The 21,751-nt window shown below is 41.0% G+C and overlaps 1 protein-coding gene across 8 annotated transcripts in view; it reads left to right on the forward strand.

The window, feature by feature from the left end:
* Positions 1-21,751, forward strand: part of ARHGEF28 (Rho guanine nucleotide exchange factor 28) — a 190,044-nt gene that overhangs the window by 99,363 nt on the left and 68,930 nt on the right. For 6 of the 8 annotated variants that reach the window (XM_054031958.1, XM_054031956.1, XM_054031953.1 and 3 more), the window contains one exon: positions 17,897-18,027. In XM_054031958.1, coding sequence (XP_053887933.1) covers positions 17,897-18,027 — 131 coding nt within the window. Of the gene's footprint in view, positions 1-5,167; positions 5,342-17,896; positions 18,028-21,751 lie in introns of those variants that run through there. The other 2 variants (XM_054031959.1, XM_054031961.1) reach the window with 2 other exon arrangements.

Consider the following 21,751-nt stretch of genomic DNA (forward strand, 5'->3'; position numbering starts at 1 on the left):
GCTGAAACCATGAGTACTTTTTTTTTTTTTTTTTTTTAAACTCCAGGTTTTGTGGTATTTTTCTAGTAGGTCTGTAAAAACAAAAACTGCTTTAATGTAAATGTCCGTCAGAAGAACACAGGTATTGCCAGGAGCAGAGCAAGTGGTAAAAATGTGATGAATAATTGTGAGGAAAACTGGTAGTTCTACTGTGGTAATTCTCCTGTCCCGCAGCATACAGAATAATAAATGCCTTTGTTCTAAGCAGCTGGGAGTAGCAGTAGATTAGAGGTAGATTTAGTGGGTGGCTCTGGCTGATAGCATTTTGTCAAATAACACTTGTGGAATTTTGAAATTATTGTTAAAACATAACTTACCTGCAGTAATTTAAATTATCATTTGCGGGCATTATCCAGGCATAGTTGCTAATCAGGAGCATTTGGCCTACTGTGCAAAACCAAATAGCGTCAGGTTGGGGAAAGCCATGCACACCTAGAGATTGCAGAGCTCTCTGAAGAGCACATGTAGATGAGGACCTCACCACTTGTGCACCATAACTCCCTATGCCATATCCAGTCCTCTCACCTCTAATTTCCCTCTGAGGCTGCAGTATAGATGCGGGTAACTGCAGGCTCTACTGCCTCCTGGACAAGGTGAAGATGGGGAGAATTGCAGCTGTCTCTGTTTTTTCAGAATGAAACAATATGCCAATCTTTGTGTGGAGCGTGCGGTGCAGAGAGCTGTGGCTTGGGAAGCTCCTGTCATGCATAATCAGAGATTATGATGTGGACCCCATCTTCAGCAGTGTTGGTTGGGTCATTCCCTGTTGAAGTGTCTGCTCCATCTTCCATGCCACGTTTGCCATTTGTGGGGAAGTGATATTTGACTCAGTGGATTTCTCTCTCTTCTTGGCTATGCTGTCAGTCAGGGAGATGGGTTTCAGACATGCAGTCCATTTAAAAGTCTTCTCGTAGTGATTGTAAACCAGAGGGGAGAGAATCCTCCTGCTTTTCTACTCCTCCCTGATCAGGGTGTCCCCTGAAGTTTGAGAATTGGCATTGTAGATAAAACAGCTGCTTCTAAAAATGCCATTGGTGACTTCAGTACACCATGTGTAAGCTAAGAAGACTGGTTACATTCCTGAACTTCCTTCCCCTATTACTGCAAGTTTAGAGACTATTCAAACAATAGACAATAGGCTGTAATGTCTGCAAAGAATATTTGTATCATGTAAGAATTTGAAACTTTATGAAATTAGTACTTGTCATATATTTATAAATGATCCTGAGAAGGAGGTGAACAAGAGGAAGCAAAATTTATAGATGACACAAAAGTATTTATCTTAGTGAAGACTAGAGAAGACTGTGAGGAACTTCAAAGATACCTAACAAAACTAGGTGAATGGGCATTGGGATGGCAGAGGAAAATCAATGCTGGCAAATGCAAGGTAATTAAAGCACATTGAAAGGAATGATTTGAACTACTCATACACATTCCTGTGTTTTAAATTAACTCTAATGATTTAGGACAAAGATCTGGGTTTCACTGTGAACAGCTTGGTGGAAACATCTATTCAGTGTGCAGAAAAATAAACAAAATGTGAGCATGAAACATGTAGTAATTTAATGCTGTTAAATATATCAATTGTATGCCCTCACTTTGACAGTTGTGTTTGGTGCCAGCAGGACTGAAAGTAACTTAAGGACTTACCGGTATGCCGGAGTCCTGAGCCAGCGGGGCAGGGGCCTCAACCGGAAGGGGCATGGCCTCAACCAGAAAAGGCAGGGCCTTTAGAGCCCCGGGCCCTTTAAATCTCGATTTAAAGGGCCCGGGGCTCTGGCTGCGGTAGTGGCAGCTAGGAGCCCCAGGCAGGGCCGGCTCCAGGCACCAGCTTAACAAGCAGGTGCTTGGGGCGGCCAAGGGAGAGGGGCGGCACCTGCGGCAATTCGGGGGCGGCAGGTCCCTCACTCCCTCTGGGAGCGAAGGACCTGCCACTGAACAGCTGCCGCCGATCGCGGCTTTTTTTTTTTTCTTGGGGCGGCAGAAATGCTGGAGCCGGCCCTGGCCCCAGGCTCTTTAAATCACCCCCGAACTACCAGCTGCGGAGGAGGCTGGGAGCCCTGGGGCTCGGGGGCCATTTAAAGGGCCCAGGACTCCAGCCGCCGCTACTGCAGCGGAGCCCCAGGCCCTTTAAATCGCCGCCCGAGCCCTGCTGCCGGAGCCCTCGGGATAGCGGCGGTAGCCGGCTTCCCCAGGCAGTGATTTAAAGGGCCAGGGGCTCCCGGCCGCCGCAACCACAGCAGAGACCCCAGCCCTTTAAATCTCCAACAGAGCCTCGGGGGCTCCCGGCTGCTGCCGCTACCCTGGGGCTTGGGGCTCTGGTGGAGATTTAAAGGGCCAGGGGCTCCGCTGTGGTAGCGGTGGCTGGGAGCCCTGGCCCTTTAAATCACCACTGGAGCCCCGCCGTCGCTACTCCAGGGCTCCGGCAGTGGGGCTCAGGTGGTGATTTAAAGGGCCCGGGGCTCCGGCTACCCCAGGGGCTCCGTCAGTGGGGCTCTGGCGGCAATTTAAAGGGCCTGGGGCTCCAGCCACTGCCAGGAGCCCCTGGCCCTTTAAATTGCTGCTTGGGGAAGCCGGTCCGGTATGGCATACTGGCTCTTCCCAGTATGCCGTACCAGACTATACTGGCTTACTTTCACCTCTGGGTGCCAGTCACCCATTCTCAGAAGAAACATAGCAGAGTAGAAGGAGTTCAGAGGAGGCTGATAAAAACAAATAAATGCATGGCCTTTTATAATAGTATAGACTAAAAATGTGAAGACTTTAATTTGGAGAGAAAATGAACAATGAGACATTATAGAAGTATGCAAAATAATGAATGGCGTAAAGAAGGGAAATCAAGCCCTCTCGTTATTTACCCTTTATCATAGAAAGAACAAAGGGACATTTGGTGAAATTGAAAGGAAACAAATTTAAAACTGATGAAAGGAAATACTTCCCCTGGTGCCCATTAATCTGCATTTCACCCATGAAACTCACTGCCACTGGGTATTGGGGGGAGGGATAGCTCTGTGGTTTGAGCATTGGCCTGCTAAACCCAGGGTTGCAAGTTCAATCCTTGAGGGAGCCACCTACGGATCTGGGGCAAAAATCTGTCTGGGGATTGGTCCTGCTTTGAGCAGAGGGTTGGACTAGATGATCTCCTGAGGTCCCTTCCAACTCTGATGTTCTATGATCACTGAGGTCAAGGGTTAGATATTTGTATGGATAATGAGAACTTCCACAGTTACATGAGACTGGATAATTATATATAAGGAGTGAATCCTCTTGCTTCTGGGCAAAAGCCAACCACTAACTGCCTGTGGTTAGGAAAAAAAAAATGTTTTCTGTGGACTAATGAGCACATAAATGTCCATTTTGTGGTTTCTTCTCCCTGTTTCTGAAGGAACTGGTAGTGGCCACTGTTGGGGACAGGATAGTACCCTAGATGGATCCCTGGTGAAATGCTATGGCAGTTCCCATGTTCTTGTATATCTATGGGATTTATCAATGCAATATGAACCTGCCATTCCAGGAGGTCTAGGTATTCCAAAACGGATGCCTGCACCATCCATTTAAATCAGAGTAACCCTTCTGAGGTCATCCACGGCCTGTTCTAATTCACTGGAGTCATTAATAATACATATGATTCAAACAAAATGTGTGTAGTGGTATTTAATATTAAAGTAAAAATCCAACACTTGTCGCCTTTGAGGAAAGTGTTCTTCTCTGGCCTAATAAAAGTAATCAGAAATTTAGTTAAGGCAAAGAAAGAATGATGACCCACTAAATTACATTTTGCATAAATCAAGCACTTTATTTAGTGCTTGTATGCTGTTGCTATTTTCATCCATGAAAATTTGATAGATGTTTGTATAATCGCACTTGTGAATTGCTTTTCAATTGAATTATTTTCTTCCAACAAATGTATCATTATCTACTACAAAAATGTAGATTGGGGAATCACTTGAAACATAATACAGAAGTAGTCCTGCAGACCTCAGCAGTCCGAAAAATAATTGAAGTGAAGTGAGGAATGTTAACAAGCTCAAATGTCATCATCTTCCAAACCTGACATTTAAACTGCATCACATATTCACTCTTCTCCTTTATGTGGAATACAAGAACACATACATTGTGGGGTAACTAAAAGAAATGTTTAATGGAGTTCAGTTAGCAAACAGTGGACATGTCATTTTTGTGTTGGCTCTTGTACAGCCACATTTGAGCCTGTTTATAAAATGTTGTTTGTGTAGTGTAAAGATGTTGGGGGAGGAGGGGATAATGAGTTCCTGCTGAATACTAATTGCCTACGAGTTGTTCAGGGAGACTGTATAAGAATGGAGGATTTGTTGTAAATTAGTCACTAGCTCTATTGTGCATTGCTATGAGGTTAGACCAGTGCTGTAAAGGTGCCAGCCTTACAAAATCCTTATGATTCATTGTCTAACTTGGTGACAGTACGAAGGAGAAAATGCTATTCAGACTAAATATTATTGGAAAGAGAGCTCCCCTAATGTCTGTATAATCTTCCTTTATAACATTTAGGCTTCTAGCTCGTTTAGATTTGGAAAGATGGGAGCTGCAGCCTATTGAGTGGGTTATTGGTGTTTTTTTTTCAGCTGCAAGATCTGAAGGTCTGCTGAGACTGATGGGGAACTATTGCTCTGGAGAAATATATACTCCCCAGATTGATTACTTAATGTTATTAGCTTACTTCTCTAGATTTCTTAATCTTCTGCTTCTAAAGCTCCAACTTTTAGCATAGCTTTACATGCAATCCTTTTATTAAAAATTATAACACAGAAACAAGGTTTTGCATTTTTTTAAAAAATGTATTGTAGTAGGGTTGTTTACTTTTGAGACACATTTTCTCATTCCAAACTTAACTCCTATTGTTTTCATTTACATCAAAATGAAAAGGTGGGTTAATGATTCATTGGCACACAATGACCTTTCAAATAGCTGTGGACCATGATGTGGCAGCACTACTCTGAGTTCTCATATTTTAACCTCCTTGGGTCTGCCTTCATATTTACAGCCTGATCTGTCTCCGTGCCTGGACGCCTGAAGAGAGCAAACATTTACAGCTTCTCCCTCCCCTGCGTTTAGAAGGCAATTTGATCCTGCCTTGTCCATTCCTTTATTTTACATCACTCTTAGACTTGACTTGCTTTTGAATACAACTAAGTGCAGCTTTGAGTATCTGCTGTCTGATCTGTTTATTTTGTAAAAAGAATGGACTCAGATTCCGATTCACCTTTTAATTATTCTTGGCCTTCCTTACCTAAAATGAGGATTCGAAGAAGGGGAACCAAGCAAGGTAGAAAAAGTTGTCTTCTTTTAAACCCGTTCCTTAATAGTTCTACCTCCTTTTCATTGTCTTCTTGCTGATCATGTGCAAGTAGATGTAAAAAGCCTTCTGGAATGAACAGATTTTCTAGCTTTTTTTCACCCTCAATGTAACTTGTCTTTTTGAAATCAGAGACACTCAGTTTGTTTAGTAAGAAAAAAGAGTTTTATCCAAATTACACACTGTGATTTTCTGTCTTGTTTATATTTCTTTATATGCAGTGAATTTTTCTTCGGGTTACAAGAGTTCTTTGACTCTGAGCTGTTCTGACATACTAAAGATTTACAAAACAGTACTGCAACAACTATTATAAGCAGATTCTCTGTACATATAAGACCTGCGTAAAGTCCTGTTTTGATTTTAGAGGTGATTTGTAACTTAACTGTGTAGCAGTGGTTAACAGCTAGTAGGGAAATATTTAGTTATAGGCAAAAATCAGAGGACGGAGGAAAATCCTTTTCTGTCCATAGAATAATAGATGACAGGTCATCTTTGCTTTGACTTGCATGAATCCTTGTTTAATTAGATATCCTCTTTCCTCTTTGCAGAGAAGGCTTTGGGAGATAAGCGTTATGAATATCATTGTAGCAAGGTGGTGGTGTAGAGCGCATAATTTCCTAAAAAGAAATTGTAGTTGGAAGGTAGTAGCTTTATAACACAGAAGGTTATCATTGAAAATTTTACTGGGGATAGCTAACTTTTACTTCATTCTGTGAGAAACAGTAAAAATGATTACACCAAAGGGAAACGTGTAATCTTTATCCTTTCCTTTCATGAAGTTGTTTTTCAGTTTTTTAGGAAAGAAAAAATAAACAAGAAAAATAAGGTCCACAACCTCAGCTGCTGTGAATCAGTTTAGCTTAATTAAAATCAGTGGAACTAGGCTGATGTACACCAGCTGAGAATCTGGCCCCAAGTTTGTTTAGAGCTCAAAAATGTTTATAAAATGAACATTTAAATGGGTGGGGGGAGGGGAGGAGAAGCCTTTTTAGTTTGCTACTTTTATTCCTTTCCAAGAATGTAGGTTTTTGTCATGTGTAGGTATGTATGAATTCTGTCAAGAAGGTGAAATGAGTTTTTGAAGTATCATGGAGGTATAGTCTCTGTTCAATAGCTCATGAAGACCCACTTTATCTATGAAGTGTCAAGCTGTAAGCCCACACTCTATCATGGTTTTATAATCGTTCTGTATTTTATCAACTTTTGCCATCAGACAGTAAAATGTTTGGGATTCTGTTGCTGTATTTATGCATCACATTTTACCTGCTGCACAGCACTGGATACACCTGTGATGTTATATATGTTATAACTATCTTCTCTCCTCCATAGGTGTTTTTTATCTCATTAATGTTAATAGTATACCAGTACATCTGTCTATCAAATGCAGACTAGGTCATATCTGTGGAGGTTGCTATAGCAAGAATACACTACTTTATAGTGTGAAATGTATTCCACCTGCATAAATGCCAAGTACTCAGGGAGATTGGGGAAGGGAAATCCAAACCAGGACAGGCCACTTCTACAGAAGGCTACTGGTTCATGTCTCCTCCCTATTCACCTCTGGTCAGCCTCCATTGTGTCCTCCTAGGCCAAACCAAGTGGTTCCAGTACAGAGACCCTTTCCTTGGTACATAGGTGGTGTGCTGACATCCCTGCCCACCTGCAATCCCAATAGTGCCTCACCTCAATCCTTATGTGTTTATGGAGCTTAAGTGGTACAAAGAGCCTTGCGCTTCCCCTCTTGCACAATGTGTTTAATTCCTCTCACATTGAATAACAAAGTAAACAGAAACACAAATGGTTGGAATTAAAGCTGTGGACATTTTTTCTGGAAATTGCAGAGACATCATTCTGTAACTTGAAGATAGTTTCCATCTGGCTTTGTGGTGATTTATAAGGGATACAAAATATCAAAAAAAAAAAACAACAACAACCCATGCTTTCCTACAGACAGCTTAGTGTGATCAGATACACTTTCAGCAATTTTTCTTCTGGCCGTTAAAGAGAATTACTAATTGCTGCTACCACAACCAGCAAACCATAAATCATAGGCACACAGCAGGCATGGTGAGACATCAGTAGTAGGAACCGCTGAGGCCTCTCAAGTGTGCTACAGCTACTTTACAGCTAACTCGTTTTAGTAATAGGAAATTGCCCTGAACAAGTTACGTAAATTTGGTTCTGCTTATTTTCCAAGCTCAACCCTGCTGAACTACATGTCTCTCATGAAATAAGCATGTTGAAAATTATGATCAAGATTTTCACCCATCGGCAGGGCTGGCTCTAGGTTTTTTGCCGCCCCAAGCAAAAAAATTTTTGGCTGCTCCCCACCAATGCCCTCCCCCCCCACCCGCACCCCCCTGCTGCCCCAGCTTTGGGCTCTCACCCCCCTACACCTGCACCCCCTGCTGCCCCAGCCCTGGGCTCCCCTCCCCCCACCTGCACCCTCCTGCTGCCCCAGCCCTGGGTCACTGGTGACTTGCTCCCAGGGCGGGTCATCAGCATCCTGCTCATGACACTAGCAGGGCGGAGGCCGCATCCACCCAACTCCTTCCCAGCACCCAGGGGGTCCTGACTCCGCCCGCTCCCCCCTCACCTCCAGCCGGTCTGGCACTGGCAGGGTTGGGATAAGCAGCGGGGCTCCCAGGCCGCGCCTCGGCCCACGGTCCCTCCAGCCGGGATTCCTGCCTACAGGACCGGCCGGGAATTGGGAGGGCAGAGCCGGGGGACCGCCCCGGCAGGAGGCTGAGGAGCTGGGGCAGGGCAGCCTCAGAGAGAGTGGCCGGCGGGGAACGAAGCCCTGGAGAGTGGGACGTGGGCCCTGCCCCGGGCACCCTCTATGGCCCCGCTGCTGCTCCTGGCCGCCCTGCCGCAGCCCCTTGGCGGCCTCCAGCCCAAGTGTCCCATGCTCCACGTGTCGAAGCCTGCCAGATGGCCCACCCAGGCCCGGCAGCACGAACCACAGTGGCCCCAGGGCACCTCCCGCGCACAACACACTGCTGGACCCGAGTTTCGGGGCCAGCTTTGGCCACCCTCTGCAGCTCTTCCACCTGGACTTCGGCGTCAGCTTGGGGGCCGGGACAGCGTCTACCTGGGTGAGCGCCCGCAGGGCTGGCCCCCAAACAAACAAAAAAGGATGGCCCGAATGCCGCCCCTGCAAATGTGCCGCTCCAAGCACCTGCTTGCTTTGCTGGTGCATAGAGCCGGCCCTGCCCATGGGTGCCTAAAGTTAGTCACTGAGGCCCCTACTTTGCAAGCTCCTTAAGCACATGTCTAACTTTAAGCAGGCAAATAGTTGCATTGAAGTCAGTCTGGCCCCTTAGACTCCTCATGTGCTTAAAGTTAGACAGAAGCATAAGCACCTTGCTGAATTAGGGTGTGAGGGACAGATTTTCAAGAGCTGACCACTTCATTTGGGTGCCAGTGTGGGAGCTGAGCTCCTTTGAAAAATCTCACTTCATTTGGGGAGCTGAGTACTATTGGAAATCTGGGTCCAAATCTGGATTGAAATGCTTAAGCACCCAGGTTTGAAAAGGTTGACCAATGTGTTTAATTGTCTGATTTTTCCTTCCTTGTTCCATAGCTGTAATACCTCAAGTTATACATTAATCCATATTCAGATTGCTGGAGGTAATTCTGGTGAGCTGTCTGAAAGCTATTTATTGTATCCAGAGAAAGGAATTAGTCATTTTTTTTCCTGGCTCCCAGTCTGGGCACATTGATGTATTTCAGTTCTCTCTCACTACGCATGCTCTTTTAAAACTTCTTGACATGAGCTTTGACTTGAGTGGAAAAAAATCTTCAGTGTTGTTATGTACTCACCATTCTGTAAAGTAGGTCATTCAAGGCTATATGATTTCTTGTGCCAACACAAAACATATTTGAAATTAATACTATTTTGAAGCTCTGTTGTTAAAAATGAACATATTTTTGTTAGCGTCCCTGCTTGCTGAAATGTGCGATTCTCAGGTAGGATGACAACTTAACATGATGGAGAATAAAGTTAGATGATGCACTGTGTTTCCAACTAACACTTTTTTAACTTTTGGGCATTATTATTTCTCTCATCCAGCAACATTTTTTTTTTTTTTTTGCTTTTGGATCTAAATAACAATAACGTTCTTTGCTGTCATTTAAATCTTCATTTACCATGTCAATGATGTTGATCTACATACTCTGTTAATAGAGAGAAAAGGTGGGTGAGTTAATATCTTTTATTGGCCCAACTTCTGTAGGTGAGGGAGACAAGATATTACCTCACCCGCCTTGTCTCTCTAATATCCTGTTAACGATATGGCTACAACATCTCTGTTAATAGAGACAGGCATGCTTTTTTATACTAACTTTGCCTATTGTCTTGCTACAGAACATGGCGTAATAGTACTGAGATTTGTCACTTAGAGCAACGCAGCCAGCCCTGCTTGAAAATTGCATTAAAAAGTGAGGGCCTTAATGACCTCTAGGTTTTGAATCTGTCAGATTTTTCTGGGTAAATAAATCACAACCCCTTACAACAGTCTATCAGACATATAAACGTTTTAGGGCATATTCACCATCACCCTAAACACCAACTGCTGGGTTTTCACCAGTGTATGTTGGCTTAAAGGTGAGGGGGGAGCTCTGGGGTGGCAGAAACAGTGCTGAGATACCAGGTTGTGGTCGCATAAAAAAGCCATAATGTTATTTACAGGGCAAGAGGACTACAACAGAATTGCATAGCTTGAAAGCAGGCAGCGTTGGAGTGGAGTGTGTTTGTGTGTAGGATGACCCACAGTGATACCAGTTGTGTGACTCTTCTTAGAGTCTTCCACCTTCGGAATTCATACTGGAGGCAATGAAAGCTCCATTCTGTAGAACCCACGGTGCCAATCACAGGCAGATGCCATCTGTCATAGGGTTCACTATACTCTACACATCCTTGCACCAGCTTTGCGAATTTGGCCCATTTCTTTTAACGATATTTTATCTTGGGTCTTCAATCATAGCAACTGATAGGATAGATGGGTATTATTGAGGTATTTTTGTTGAAACTACTTTTTTAGTTGGCATTTCTAATTTTTCAGTGACCTAAGTAAGGGCTTTCAGCATGTTAATATTGGCAGCCGATTTGTAATATAATGGGCCAGAAGTTACTTCCATCGGAATCAATAAGAGTTTTGCTATTGATTTCTCTGACATGAGGATCAAGTGCAGTATTTGAATTGTAACTGATTGCATGTCAGGCAGAAAGCAGTCGGTGGGACTGCAGGAATTTGGTGCGTAACATGTATGCTTGCTATGGTTTTGACAGTCTAAAAAAAATGACCTGACCTTTCCAGAGGAAATAAGTTACTAGCGCGGTCAATGTATAATTATTAGTGCTCTCACATGAGTTCAGCAAAGTCTTGAAATACTTTTCCTGTTATGAAGTTAGACTGACTTAGTAGTCTTTTCATGCACGTATGAAATCAGTGGGAGGTTCTGCTTTTGTAAGAGCTGCAGGCTTGCATTATATTGGAAAGCCCAAATAATCCACTGAGGTTTAATTTTTAGTTAAAAGCCCATTGGACTATTCAGAGACTGCAGCTTTAAAAATAAACCAACTGAAGCATCACCAGCAAAACACATTACCCCTATTAACTAATAAAATGCTATAAATAAAGATTTAGTGGCTGAAAATATCCCAAAGAATTATATATCTTAATATGCCCATGTGTATTCACAGCAGCTCTTTGTTGGAGGTTTCTGCACCAGATTATTACTCCCTTATATAGTAGTAAAATCATGCAGTACTGTATGTGGTATTAAAAGTGCCCTATGAATAAAAATATAACATGGATTTGTCTTCGGCTTGGGATGCATAACTTGTAGCATGGTCAGTTACTTGATTGCAGCACTGCAGCAGTGGGGACTGTTGCTTACATGAGTAAACCATCTCAGTAGGAATTGGCTCTGATTTGCACATTGATTCAAAAAAGCCTGATACCTAGACTGTTATTCAGAGCAGTATATTAACTCTATACACTCTACTGTCTGAGTGTTGCCCATGCCAAGTGCAATCGAAATGTATATGTACTAGAGGGGGAGCATATTGTGGAAAGTAATAAGTATGTAAGAAGCTGTGCAGGGCTCGTTATTTTTATTTTCTGATCCATGGTTCAGAACCAGCACTTGAAAAATTCACTTGCCATTTACTGGTTTGCCAAATACCAACATTTTCCATGTGATTTTAACTGCCAAATATCTGCCAAACTTCTGTAGAAAACAATGCTTTATACAGTTTTAAAACAGGGATTCCAGGTTTTAGTCAGGCATAAAGAATTGGTTTATAGCTCCAACAGTTCTCAAGATGGCAGTCACGAATATCATTTTGGAATTCAAGCAGGAAGGAAAAGCAAAACGGTAATATAAAGGATGTGGTTTTGTGGTCTGAAATCCCACAAACCTGTCAGGGCTAGAAACCAAATAGTTTATAGTATACCATTTAAAAATTGGAATTTTCAATTTCCAGGTGGCAAGAAGATTTTTGTTTCAATCCTCCTGGGTTGTGAGAGATGAGATTTCACAATGATCTGAAACCTGTATTTGATCAGGACATGCAGGTGAACCAATGACAGACACGTGGGATGGGGTTTAAGGTTCAGACCACAACTTGATTTAACAATGGAGAGGGGTGTTATGTGCCCCGCCCCCCATTCTCACATACCAGGCATTTAACTGCGTCCTGATGAGTTACAGGGCTGCTACCATATAACCAATAACCCAGGGAATACCTCTTGGCCTATGCTTAGGATTTAGTTCACTTCTGAATCCTTTCCATCCCACCACGTCCACCCCACATCCCATCCCTCCAAGTGGAGGGGGAGTAAAGGATCCAAAGGGAGGACCTCAGTCTGCAAAGACTTCAGGTCTACTTTTTCTCCCAAAGGTAAAAGGACAATTCTGGGTCTCATTTACCTCTTGGCAATGGTCCCTTTTAGCCTTATCTGCACTGGAACACTGCCTACAAGTAGAGATGAAGAGTGGAGAAATGGTCTGAGTTAAACAGGATGAAGTTTAACAAAGACAAATGCAAAGTGCTCCTCTTAGGAAGAAAAAATCAGTTTCACACATACAGAATGGGAAGAGACTGTCTAGGAAGGAGTACGGCAGAAAGGGATCTAGGGGTTATAGTGGACCACAAGCTAAATATGAGTCAACAGTGTGATGCTGTTGCAAAAAAAGCAAACATGATTCTGGGATGTATTAACAGGTGTGTTGTGAGCAAGACACGAGAAGTCATTCTTCCGCTCTACTCTGCTCTGGTTAGGCCTCAGCTGGAGTATTGTGTCCAGTTCTGGGCACCTCATTTTAAAAAAGATGTGGAGAAATTGGAAAGGGTCCAGAGAAGAGCAACAAGAATGATTAAAGGTCTTGAGAACATGACCTATGAAGGAAGGCTGAAAGAATTGGGTTTGTTTAGTTTGGAAAAGAGAAGACTGATAGGGGACATGATAGCAGTTTTCAGGTATTTAAAAGGGTGTCATAAGGAGGAGGGAGAAAACTTGTTCACCTTAGCCTCTAAGGATAGAACAAGAAGCAATGGGTTTAAACTAAAGCAAGGGAGGTCTAGATTGGACATTAGGAAAAAGTTCCTAACTGTCAGGGTGGTTAAACACTGGAATAAATTGCCTAGGGAGGTTGTGGAATCTCCATCTCTGGAGATATTTAAGAGTAGGTTAGATAAATGTCTATCAGGGATGGTCTAGACAGTATTTGGTCCTGCCATGTGGGCAGGGGACTGGACTCGATGACCTCTCGAGGTCCCTTCCAGTCCTAGAATTTATGAATCTATGAGCTAAGCAGTCCTTCCTAATATGAACCTTTTAAAGTCTTGAATGCTGTATCCTGACTGTGATGATGTATCCTGACTATGATGCTTTGAGGAAGGCGGGGGAAAAAAAAACCATCAGACCTCTTGTCAATTTGGTTCAACAGGAAAAATTCCTTCTTGATCCCAAAACAGGCAATTGGTCAGACCTGTAGCATCCTAAAAACTGCAGCAGCTACACTGCAGCTAAGGAGAAGGGACTACTGGGTAGGTAGCAGAAGCAAGAGGCTTTTGAAAAGTCTGGGAGAGAGCTGATTGGCTAGCCTGTTACCCCATCCCCTGCCAATGGGAAGGAGGCTGTTTGGGGTGGAGCAACCCCTCCCCCACTCCAGCCACACACATGCTCCTCCATTCGCTGCTCCCCCTCTCCTCTCAGGCACTGTGTACATCACCTGTGGTCCATTCAGGATCCCTCTTCTGTTGATTGTGGGGGATGGGCATTATTCCTTGGTCTAGCATTGCTATTTTGGCACTGGTCCTGGATTCAATAAAGCACGTCCCAGACCTTGACCAGTGTAATTTCCAGTCATTGCCGTCACATCTTATCTCATGTCTCTGTGCGCTTTGAGGGCCATACAGCATCTTCCAGAGGCAATTGCATTGTTTTCTTTGTTTTTCCACCTATATCCGCAAATCTTTATTGGTTTCCTCCTCCTCCTGTGCTTTGCAGGAAATAGGTTGTAGTCCATAGAACTGAGAGGAAATTGCTGTATAGTTTTTGATGCCAGACAAACTTGGGTCAAACCTGTCTTTACTGAAAATGTTTATACTTTTTAAAAATTAAAGAGCCTGATGTATCTCTCAGTCAGTTTTACATCAGTGTATTGCCGTTGATTTCAGTAGGGAACTCCTGATTTTACATATTTTTTTGGAATGTCACCTTTCAAGTCCATGACTGCCCATCCTGCCTAAAACTGAACTGGCTGGCACTTTGTGCATTGTTGCTCTCTGATAGCTTTCAAATTCAGCAATCAGCTGCTGAGATGAGGCTACATTTACCAACTTGACTAATATTTAGTACTATCTAATTAGGCAGATTGGTCTGCTAAGTGGTGAATTTGTGCATGAGCCCTCTCCTCATAAGCAGCTTGAAAAGCAAGGTGTCTGCAGAACACACTGAAAATGTTTCCATAGCTGAGCTAGGTTTTTCTCTTGGATAAAACAATAGGGTATGGAACCAGCATCCTGCAGCATCCAAAGCTGTGGGTATTTTGGTAGAAACTAAAGTAAAAAATGTGTGTCATAGGTACAGTATTTTTAGTAACCTTTTATTAATTAATCATGAAATCAAGAAGTTGTTATAGTTTCAAAAGAAAAACATGCACAGCCTTCACTGGCAGTGTCTTACTGTCAGGCCAAGTCCTGATTTATTACAACAGGTGAGAAATGGTCACTTATTAACTGCATTTTATTGATAAGCATTGTTCAAATGACCTACCGTATATCAGGTCTCGCAAGTTTGTATATATCTCAGCACTCAGTTGCACTCCTTTGACATACTTGAGAATGTTCTGAATGCCAATATGGTGGTTATGACCGATTATTGTCATCGGTGGCACCTTGCTAGCAAGTGGAAGTAAGACTGTGTAAAGTGTCTTCCACTTGCATCATGCACAAGTGGGCAGAGAGCTGAACGTAGTTCTCAATGGTCAGCAAATAAAGCATGATTCCTACCCAGTCTATCTTGGCGTCACGTTGGATAGAACTCTCGCATAGTGTGACAATCTTATAAAGACAGCGACTAAGGTCAAAACGCGCAACAACCAGCTCGGAAAACTGGCCGGAACGACATGGGGTGCCAATGTCCAAACTTTATGCACTTCAGCCTTGGCGCTCTGTTATTCAGTGGCAGAGTAGTGCACTCCAGTATGGGCTCACTCGTCTCACACAAAGATGATCAATTTACAACTAAATTCCACCATGCGTATTATTTCGGGCACACTTAAATGTATTGCTGTACCATGGTTACTGGTTGTCTGCAATATTGCTCTGCCCAGAGTTTGCAGAGAGGAAAACATAGCAAAGGTTGTGACCAAATTGCTTGATGTACCACATCTACCATTAATTAAAAACTTGTTTAATGCACCACATGGTCTTCTGCCCTCACGGCGCCTGTTGTGGATAAGTTTACTGGGTGAGGGATTTACAGTAGAGGATGGATGGCAAGCTTTATGGTCTGCAGAGAAAGTGACAGATAATTATTTTCTCTTGGACCCCACTCAGCGTCAACCTGGGTTTAATTTACTGCAAAGGCAATGAAGCCTTCTGAACTGGTTTCGTACAGGACATAGAATTTGTGCTGCAGCAGAATTTTGGTGGCGTTTCAGAGATAGTCCACTATATCAGTGTGGGCAGCCACAAACCATGACACATTGTTGAGGACTCCAAAATGACTCAACTTCCTGGAGGTCTTCGTGCCTTGAATATCATGGATAAGAACGTTGTGGCTTGGCTCAACCGGATTCCATATGCCAAATAAATAATTGATATCTTTTTCTACCATATTGAAAGTAGCATGGTAGAATGATAGAGAATATCTGAGAAAATGAAGGCTTTGTTTGAATGTAAATGTGTAATGTCTTTTGACACGAGAAGTTCAGACCTTATATAATATACCATAGTTACATAAATTCCATCCCAATCCCAAAATCTTATCTCACCTTGTACACCTTTCAAATTCTGTCACCGTATATCAGGAACAGAATCCTAATGCAGTTTGAAAATAGAAACCAATCCTATCCAAGGGCTAGGAATCCTTGTTTTTAAATGGCATGAATCCTTGTTTTCTGCTTCTAGCAGCTTGTCCAGATACTGGTTTCTAAAATCATGTGGGAAAGATGGTAGTTTGACAAGCCAGTAAATATGTTTTTGTGGTATGTAAACTTTTCCCAGTTTTTTTTTCTGAACCATGGATCAGAAATAGAAATTGCTAAGTTCTGCACAGCTTTTTGCATACTTATCACCTTCCATAGTATGCTTCTTGCACATACACATTTTTGTTTAAAGTTGACATGGACAATATCTATCATAGACCTAGATTCCTATACCAATGAATGAATTATGCTGATAACTAAATATGGATCTTGTCTTGGAGGCTGGGTTGGAGTACAAGGTCCTTCCAATTTGTATTTCATTGTTATGAAAATAATAATGAAAGGCTTTCTATTGCACCCACAGCACTAAAGGTGTGACGCTATAGAGTATTTAAAGATAAATGAAACTATGCAGTAATTAATGCCATCAGTCATTTCATTACAAAGCACATTACTGTGATATTTATAAACTGCCTTTAAATGTCCTTCTGCAAAAATGTAAAAAGGAAGTTACTGTCCTACATAAGGAAAATCCTGGAAGGTAGTACACTGTATATCTGATTGGACGGCATACTGGAGTCTGTGTGGAACCAGCGAAGAAATCCTTTCCCCAGGCTCCAGCATGGCTGCTGCTATAGTCTGGTTTCTCCATCTGTAAAATGGTGGTAATAATTTTTACTATAAGCAAAATCTGAAAATTGTAGGATTTAAGATGGTCATGCCATACTTGGGTAGCTAGGTAGATAGCTTGGGTAGCTAGGTAGCCATGCTTGGGTAGCTAGGTAGATAGCTACTACTATTCTCATTTGCAGTTTATTGAACATTAATGTGTTGCTAGAGCTGTGCAAGTAACTGATTTTTTGGCTTGTTGCAATTTTGAGAAATTGAAAAAAAAAATTATTTTGGATCAACCCAAAACTGAACATTTTTCTGAATTTTTGGCCAAAAATTCTGAAAAAAAATTGTTTTGGGTTGAACAAAATATTTTGTTTTGATTTTTGGGCATTCTTACTGTTTTTTAATAAAAGCAAAGGAAATTTTGAACAGAAGGACTAGATTCACCAAGGGGCTTAGGAACCGTTCACAAAACAGAGGTGATGGTGGGGGTAGCGGTGCCCTCCTTCTACCTAATAGCCCATTGGCTAAGGCACTCACCTTGGAAATGGGAGACCCAATTTTAAGTCCCTGCTCTGAAGAAGGGATTTGATTCCCCAGTGAATGCCCTAGCCACCAGGTTATTGGCTGTTCTGGCCTGAGTCTCTCTGTTTCTCCTATTGAAGCTGTTCCAATATGTGTAAATAATAAAATATTAATTGAAGCAGAGAATAGAAACCAGGTGTCCCTGCTCCCGGTGAATGCCCTATCCACTAGGCTCCACCTCCTCTTCCATTTTATCAATGGCATGTAAGTCCCTTCATGAAGCATGCCTGAAAAATCAAAATGTTTCATTTGGGAAGTGTCAAAATGAAACGTTTCAACATTTGTGGGGAAATTTTAATTTTTTTACCTGAAACAGTTTGGCTTAATTGACAAAATTTTTTGGTCAAGCTAAATCTTCATTTTTTGGAGGAAAAAAAAAGTTTTTGGCCAAAAAATGTCACTCAGCTGTATTTGTTGCTCACTAATTTCCTTTGGACAAATGTTGTGAAATCAGGTAGTTTGGCAGAGAGCTTCTGCATACAAATGCAGATTTTTGAATGAATGCAGAAATGTAGTCTTAAAAGTTCTGGACATAACTAATAATAGTCTCTTTAAAATTTGATGCTTAGTGACTAGGCTTAGCTATTTTTATGGCAGAATAGAGAAGAGAAAAGGAAGTGGTATGAAAAAATAAATTCTGTATTTTCCCATATTTCATTCCAGAGCAACGACATTCTACACTTGATGTCCTCAAGAAATCCCCAAATCCACCTACCTTCTTTGCTGCAGCCACACTTACTACCATGCTGAATGGAAGTGATGAAGTGTATGCAAATTGCATGGTAGTGGATCAAGTAAGATAATCTTGCATCTTTGTGCTCTCAGTACACTGCTGTTCATTGTCTCCTGGTAAAATATATTATTTGAATTTTAGTAAAATGTGGGTCAGTCGGTAGAGCCTTCCAGTGATTTATGTTTATGTTTATTAGGACTGTCGATTAATCGCAGTTCATTCATGCGATTAACTCAAAAAAATTAATCGTGATTAAAAAAATTAATTGTGATTAATCGCAGTTTTAGTTGCACCGTTAAACAATAGAATACCAATTGAAATGTATTTAATATTTTGGATGTTTTTCTACATTTTCAAATATATCAATTTCAGTTACAACACAAAATTCAAAATGTACAGTGCTCACTTTATATTATTTTATTACAAATATTTGCACTGTAAAATGATAAAAAGAAACAGTATTTTTCAATTCACCTCATGCAAGTACTGTAGTGCAATCTCTTTATCGTGAAAGTGCAATTTACAAAGGTAGATTTTTTTGTTATGTAACTGCACTAAAAACAAACGGAGGATTTGATTTAAATCAAATTGATTTAAATCATTATTTAAATCACTAGTCAGGAAGACTCGATTTAATCCTTGATTTCTACATAAAAGTGCATTCTTGTTGGTTATAAACTTAATACATATTCTTCACAACTCCGAGATAGCTGTAAGTTTCATTTTTAGAAGGTACACACTATACATTTTTAAAGTGATTTATTTTGAAAACTTTTCAGATTAGTTTTACAGCTATATCAGAAAATGAATGATTGTTTGATTATTTCATTTACCAAAGGTAACTGAAGCGGATATTTATGAAGTCACTGGGAGGTGAACTATCTCCAATTCAACAGGTTAATCATTAGTATTTGGAGAATTTTCTTGCTGTGCTGTATTAGGAGGAGAACATCACCAGACAGACATTTAAATTGTTTTATTTAACTAAAACAACAACGTTACATATTCTGGATTTTTTTCTTCAACAGCAAACATATAATATTTTAACAAAACAATCATAAGAATTTTTGAATTTAGTTAAACATTCAAGTTTTTTAAAATCAAGTTTGTTTTTGTTAAAATTGTTTTTAACTAAAATGGTTAAATGAAATATTTTAAAAAAATTTAAATCGACTATGTCAGCCAGGTCAACATGAGAAACTTAAAATATTGGCTTCTGCAGCTAACTCAGTCGTCTTCACCTTCATTTTCCTGTTTGTTCATAATCTGGAAAAGAAAAACAAGCTTTCCTGCTTTTTCAGGTCCCAAACGATTTCTCAATTTGTAATGAATTAATCTAAAAGAAGAAAATATTCTTTCTACACCAGCAGAAGAAGCTACTGCCATTAAAAGTGAGATTATCACTTCAGCAGTCTCTGAATCAAATGCTTAAGTGACTTCCACCAGTTCACTGGTGTGGCTTTCTTTAAAACATCATCAGCAAACATATATTTCTTGAATGGTTCACCTTTAGCTCTGAAGTTTTATAGTTGGCATTATGGAGGGATGATTGCTGGATGTCTATGTCATAGCCAACTCCTCTTCTTTGGCAGTTAAGGTTTGACCCTGGTACCGAGTATTGAGAATATCTGCAAGAAAATGAGATGGAAATAATGCTTGTCCCATTCATTTTTTTAATGCTTGTAATTTAACTCTGTCATTGCATATTTCTGTTTTTAAGATCTCTCAGTTCCTTCCAAATTTCAACAGCATCAGCAATAAAACAGCTATTTCCCTGCATTTTGTTCAAGGCTACCGAAATAGGCTTCACGGTACTCAGCTTGTGTTCAACATTTCTCTTAAGCCCAATGTTGAGAACTTTGACAGTGCTATCTATTTTTTCATGATTTTGTTCACAAATTCATCAGATTAGGCCAGTTCTTGATATAGTGCTCAAAACAGTCCACTACCGAGTTCCATCGCACGTCTTGTGGGAGAGTTAGCTTGGTTCCTCCGACTTTTTTCAGAGCAGCTGCTGCAAAGTAGTTCTTATGGAAGTATTTTGCAATTTCAACAACATTAGCCTTTATTTCTGGAACACTGAAGTCTTTGGCTAGGAGGTGCATCAAATGAGCACTGCAACAGTATGTTATTAGCTTGGGACTCTGTTTACTCTCTTCTAAATTTTCTTCTCATCTTGGATACATTTGCAGCATTGTCTGTGACCAAGCTGCGTACTAGACATTTGATTTTTTTTTTTCACAGTTTGTTACAGCTTTTACTGCTACGTCTTGTAAGCATTCTGCTGTGTGTGCATTTCCTGATGTATCAATTGTTTCTGTAAGGAAGACATTCCCTTCTTCTGTTGTCACGCAAGCACATACAACAGGATCATTGTGGACATTGCTCCACCCATCAAGACTCAGGTTAACAATTTCACCCTCTAGACCTTTTGCACACTTCTCAAGTTCTCTTTCATACCCCTTATCCAGCAATTTGCCTGTGACATCTGCTCTGTTGGGTGGACTGTATCCTAGTCTTAATGACTGAACCATGTTAATAAAGTGTGGGTTCTCAGTCATACGGAAAGGAGTGTTTGTTTCAAAACTTTGCATTTTTAGAGAGAGGTAAGGGATTGACTCTGTGTACACAAATTTGCAGAGGGACAATAGGGTTGAGGTCTGCTATTTCTCACCTCTGTATATTATTTTTTTATTTAAACACATTTTTGCTGTTAACAAGCATGTTATCTCTGGAGACACAAATCCACAGTTTGAGAACTGCAAAACTAAGCATCTCTGATGGTATCTTCTAGACTGAGCACTGAGTCCCATTGGGTAGATAGAAAGATTAACCTAAATAATCTATACAGAAGCCCCTGGAACCCCATAAAATTGGGTCCCTAATCCATGAACTATTGGAACTCATTAAACATTACATGAATATATTGTCTCATACTACAGAATTAGAATTTATAATCCTTATTCCATGATGAGATATCTTTGAGCTATGGTGTATCCTAATTAAAACTATCTTTACATAGGTTTTTCCCTCAAAAAGCATTTGATCAAAAAAATCAGATTTAAATAAAAAAATCAGATTTTTTTCAATCTTTTTTTTTAAATCATTGATTTTTTTATCCACCCTGAAAACAAAACAGTGTAAAACTTTAGCGCCAACAAGTCCACTCAGTCCTCCTTCTTGTTCAGCCAATCGCTCAAACAAACAAGTTTGTTTATATTTACGGGAAATAATGCTGCCCTCTTCTTATTTACAATGTCACCTGAAAGTGAGAACAGGCGTTCGTATGGCACTTTTGTAGCCAGAATTGCAAGGTATTTATGTGCCAGATATGCTAAACATTCATATGCCCCTTTATGCTTTGGCAACCATTCCAGAGGACATGCTTCCATGCTGATGACGCTTGTTAAAAAATAATGTTAATTAAATTTGTGACTGAACTTCTTGGGGGAGAATGTAAGTCTCCTGCTCTGTGTGTTACCCTCATTCTGCCATATATTTCATGTTATAGCAGTCTTGGATGATGACTCAGCATATTGTTCATTTTAAGAACACTTTCACTGCAGACTTCACAAAATGCAAAGAAGGTACTAATGTGAGATTTCTAAAACTAGCTACAGCACTCAACCCAAGGCTTAGGAATCTGAAGTGCCTTCCAAAATCTGAGAGGGACGAGGTGTGGAGCATGCTTTCAGAAGTCTTAAAAGAGAAACACTCTGATGCGGAAACTACAGAACCCGAACCACCAAAAAAGAAAATCAACTTTCTGCTGATGGCATCTGACT

This window comes from Malaclemys terrapin, chromosome 6 (genome assembly GCF_027887155.1).
Source record: "Malaclemys terrapin pileata isolate rMalTer1 chromosome 6, rMalTer1.hap1, whole genome shotgun sequence".
In the NCBI taxonomy this organism is placed as follows: domain Eukaryota; kingdom Metazoa; phylum Chordata; order Testudines; family Emydidae; genus Malaclemys; species Malaclemys terrapin.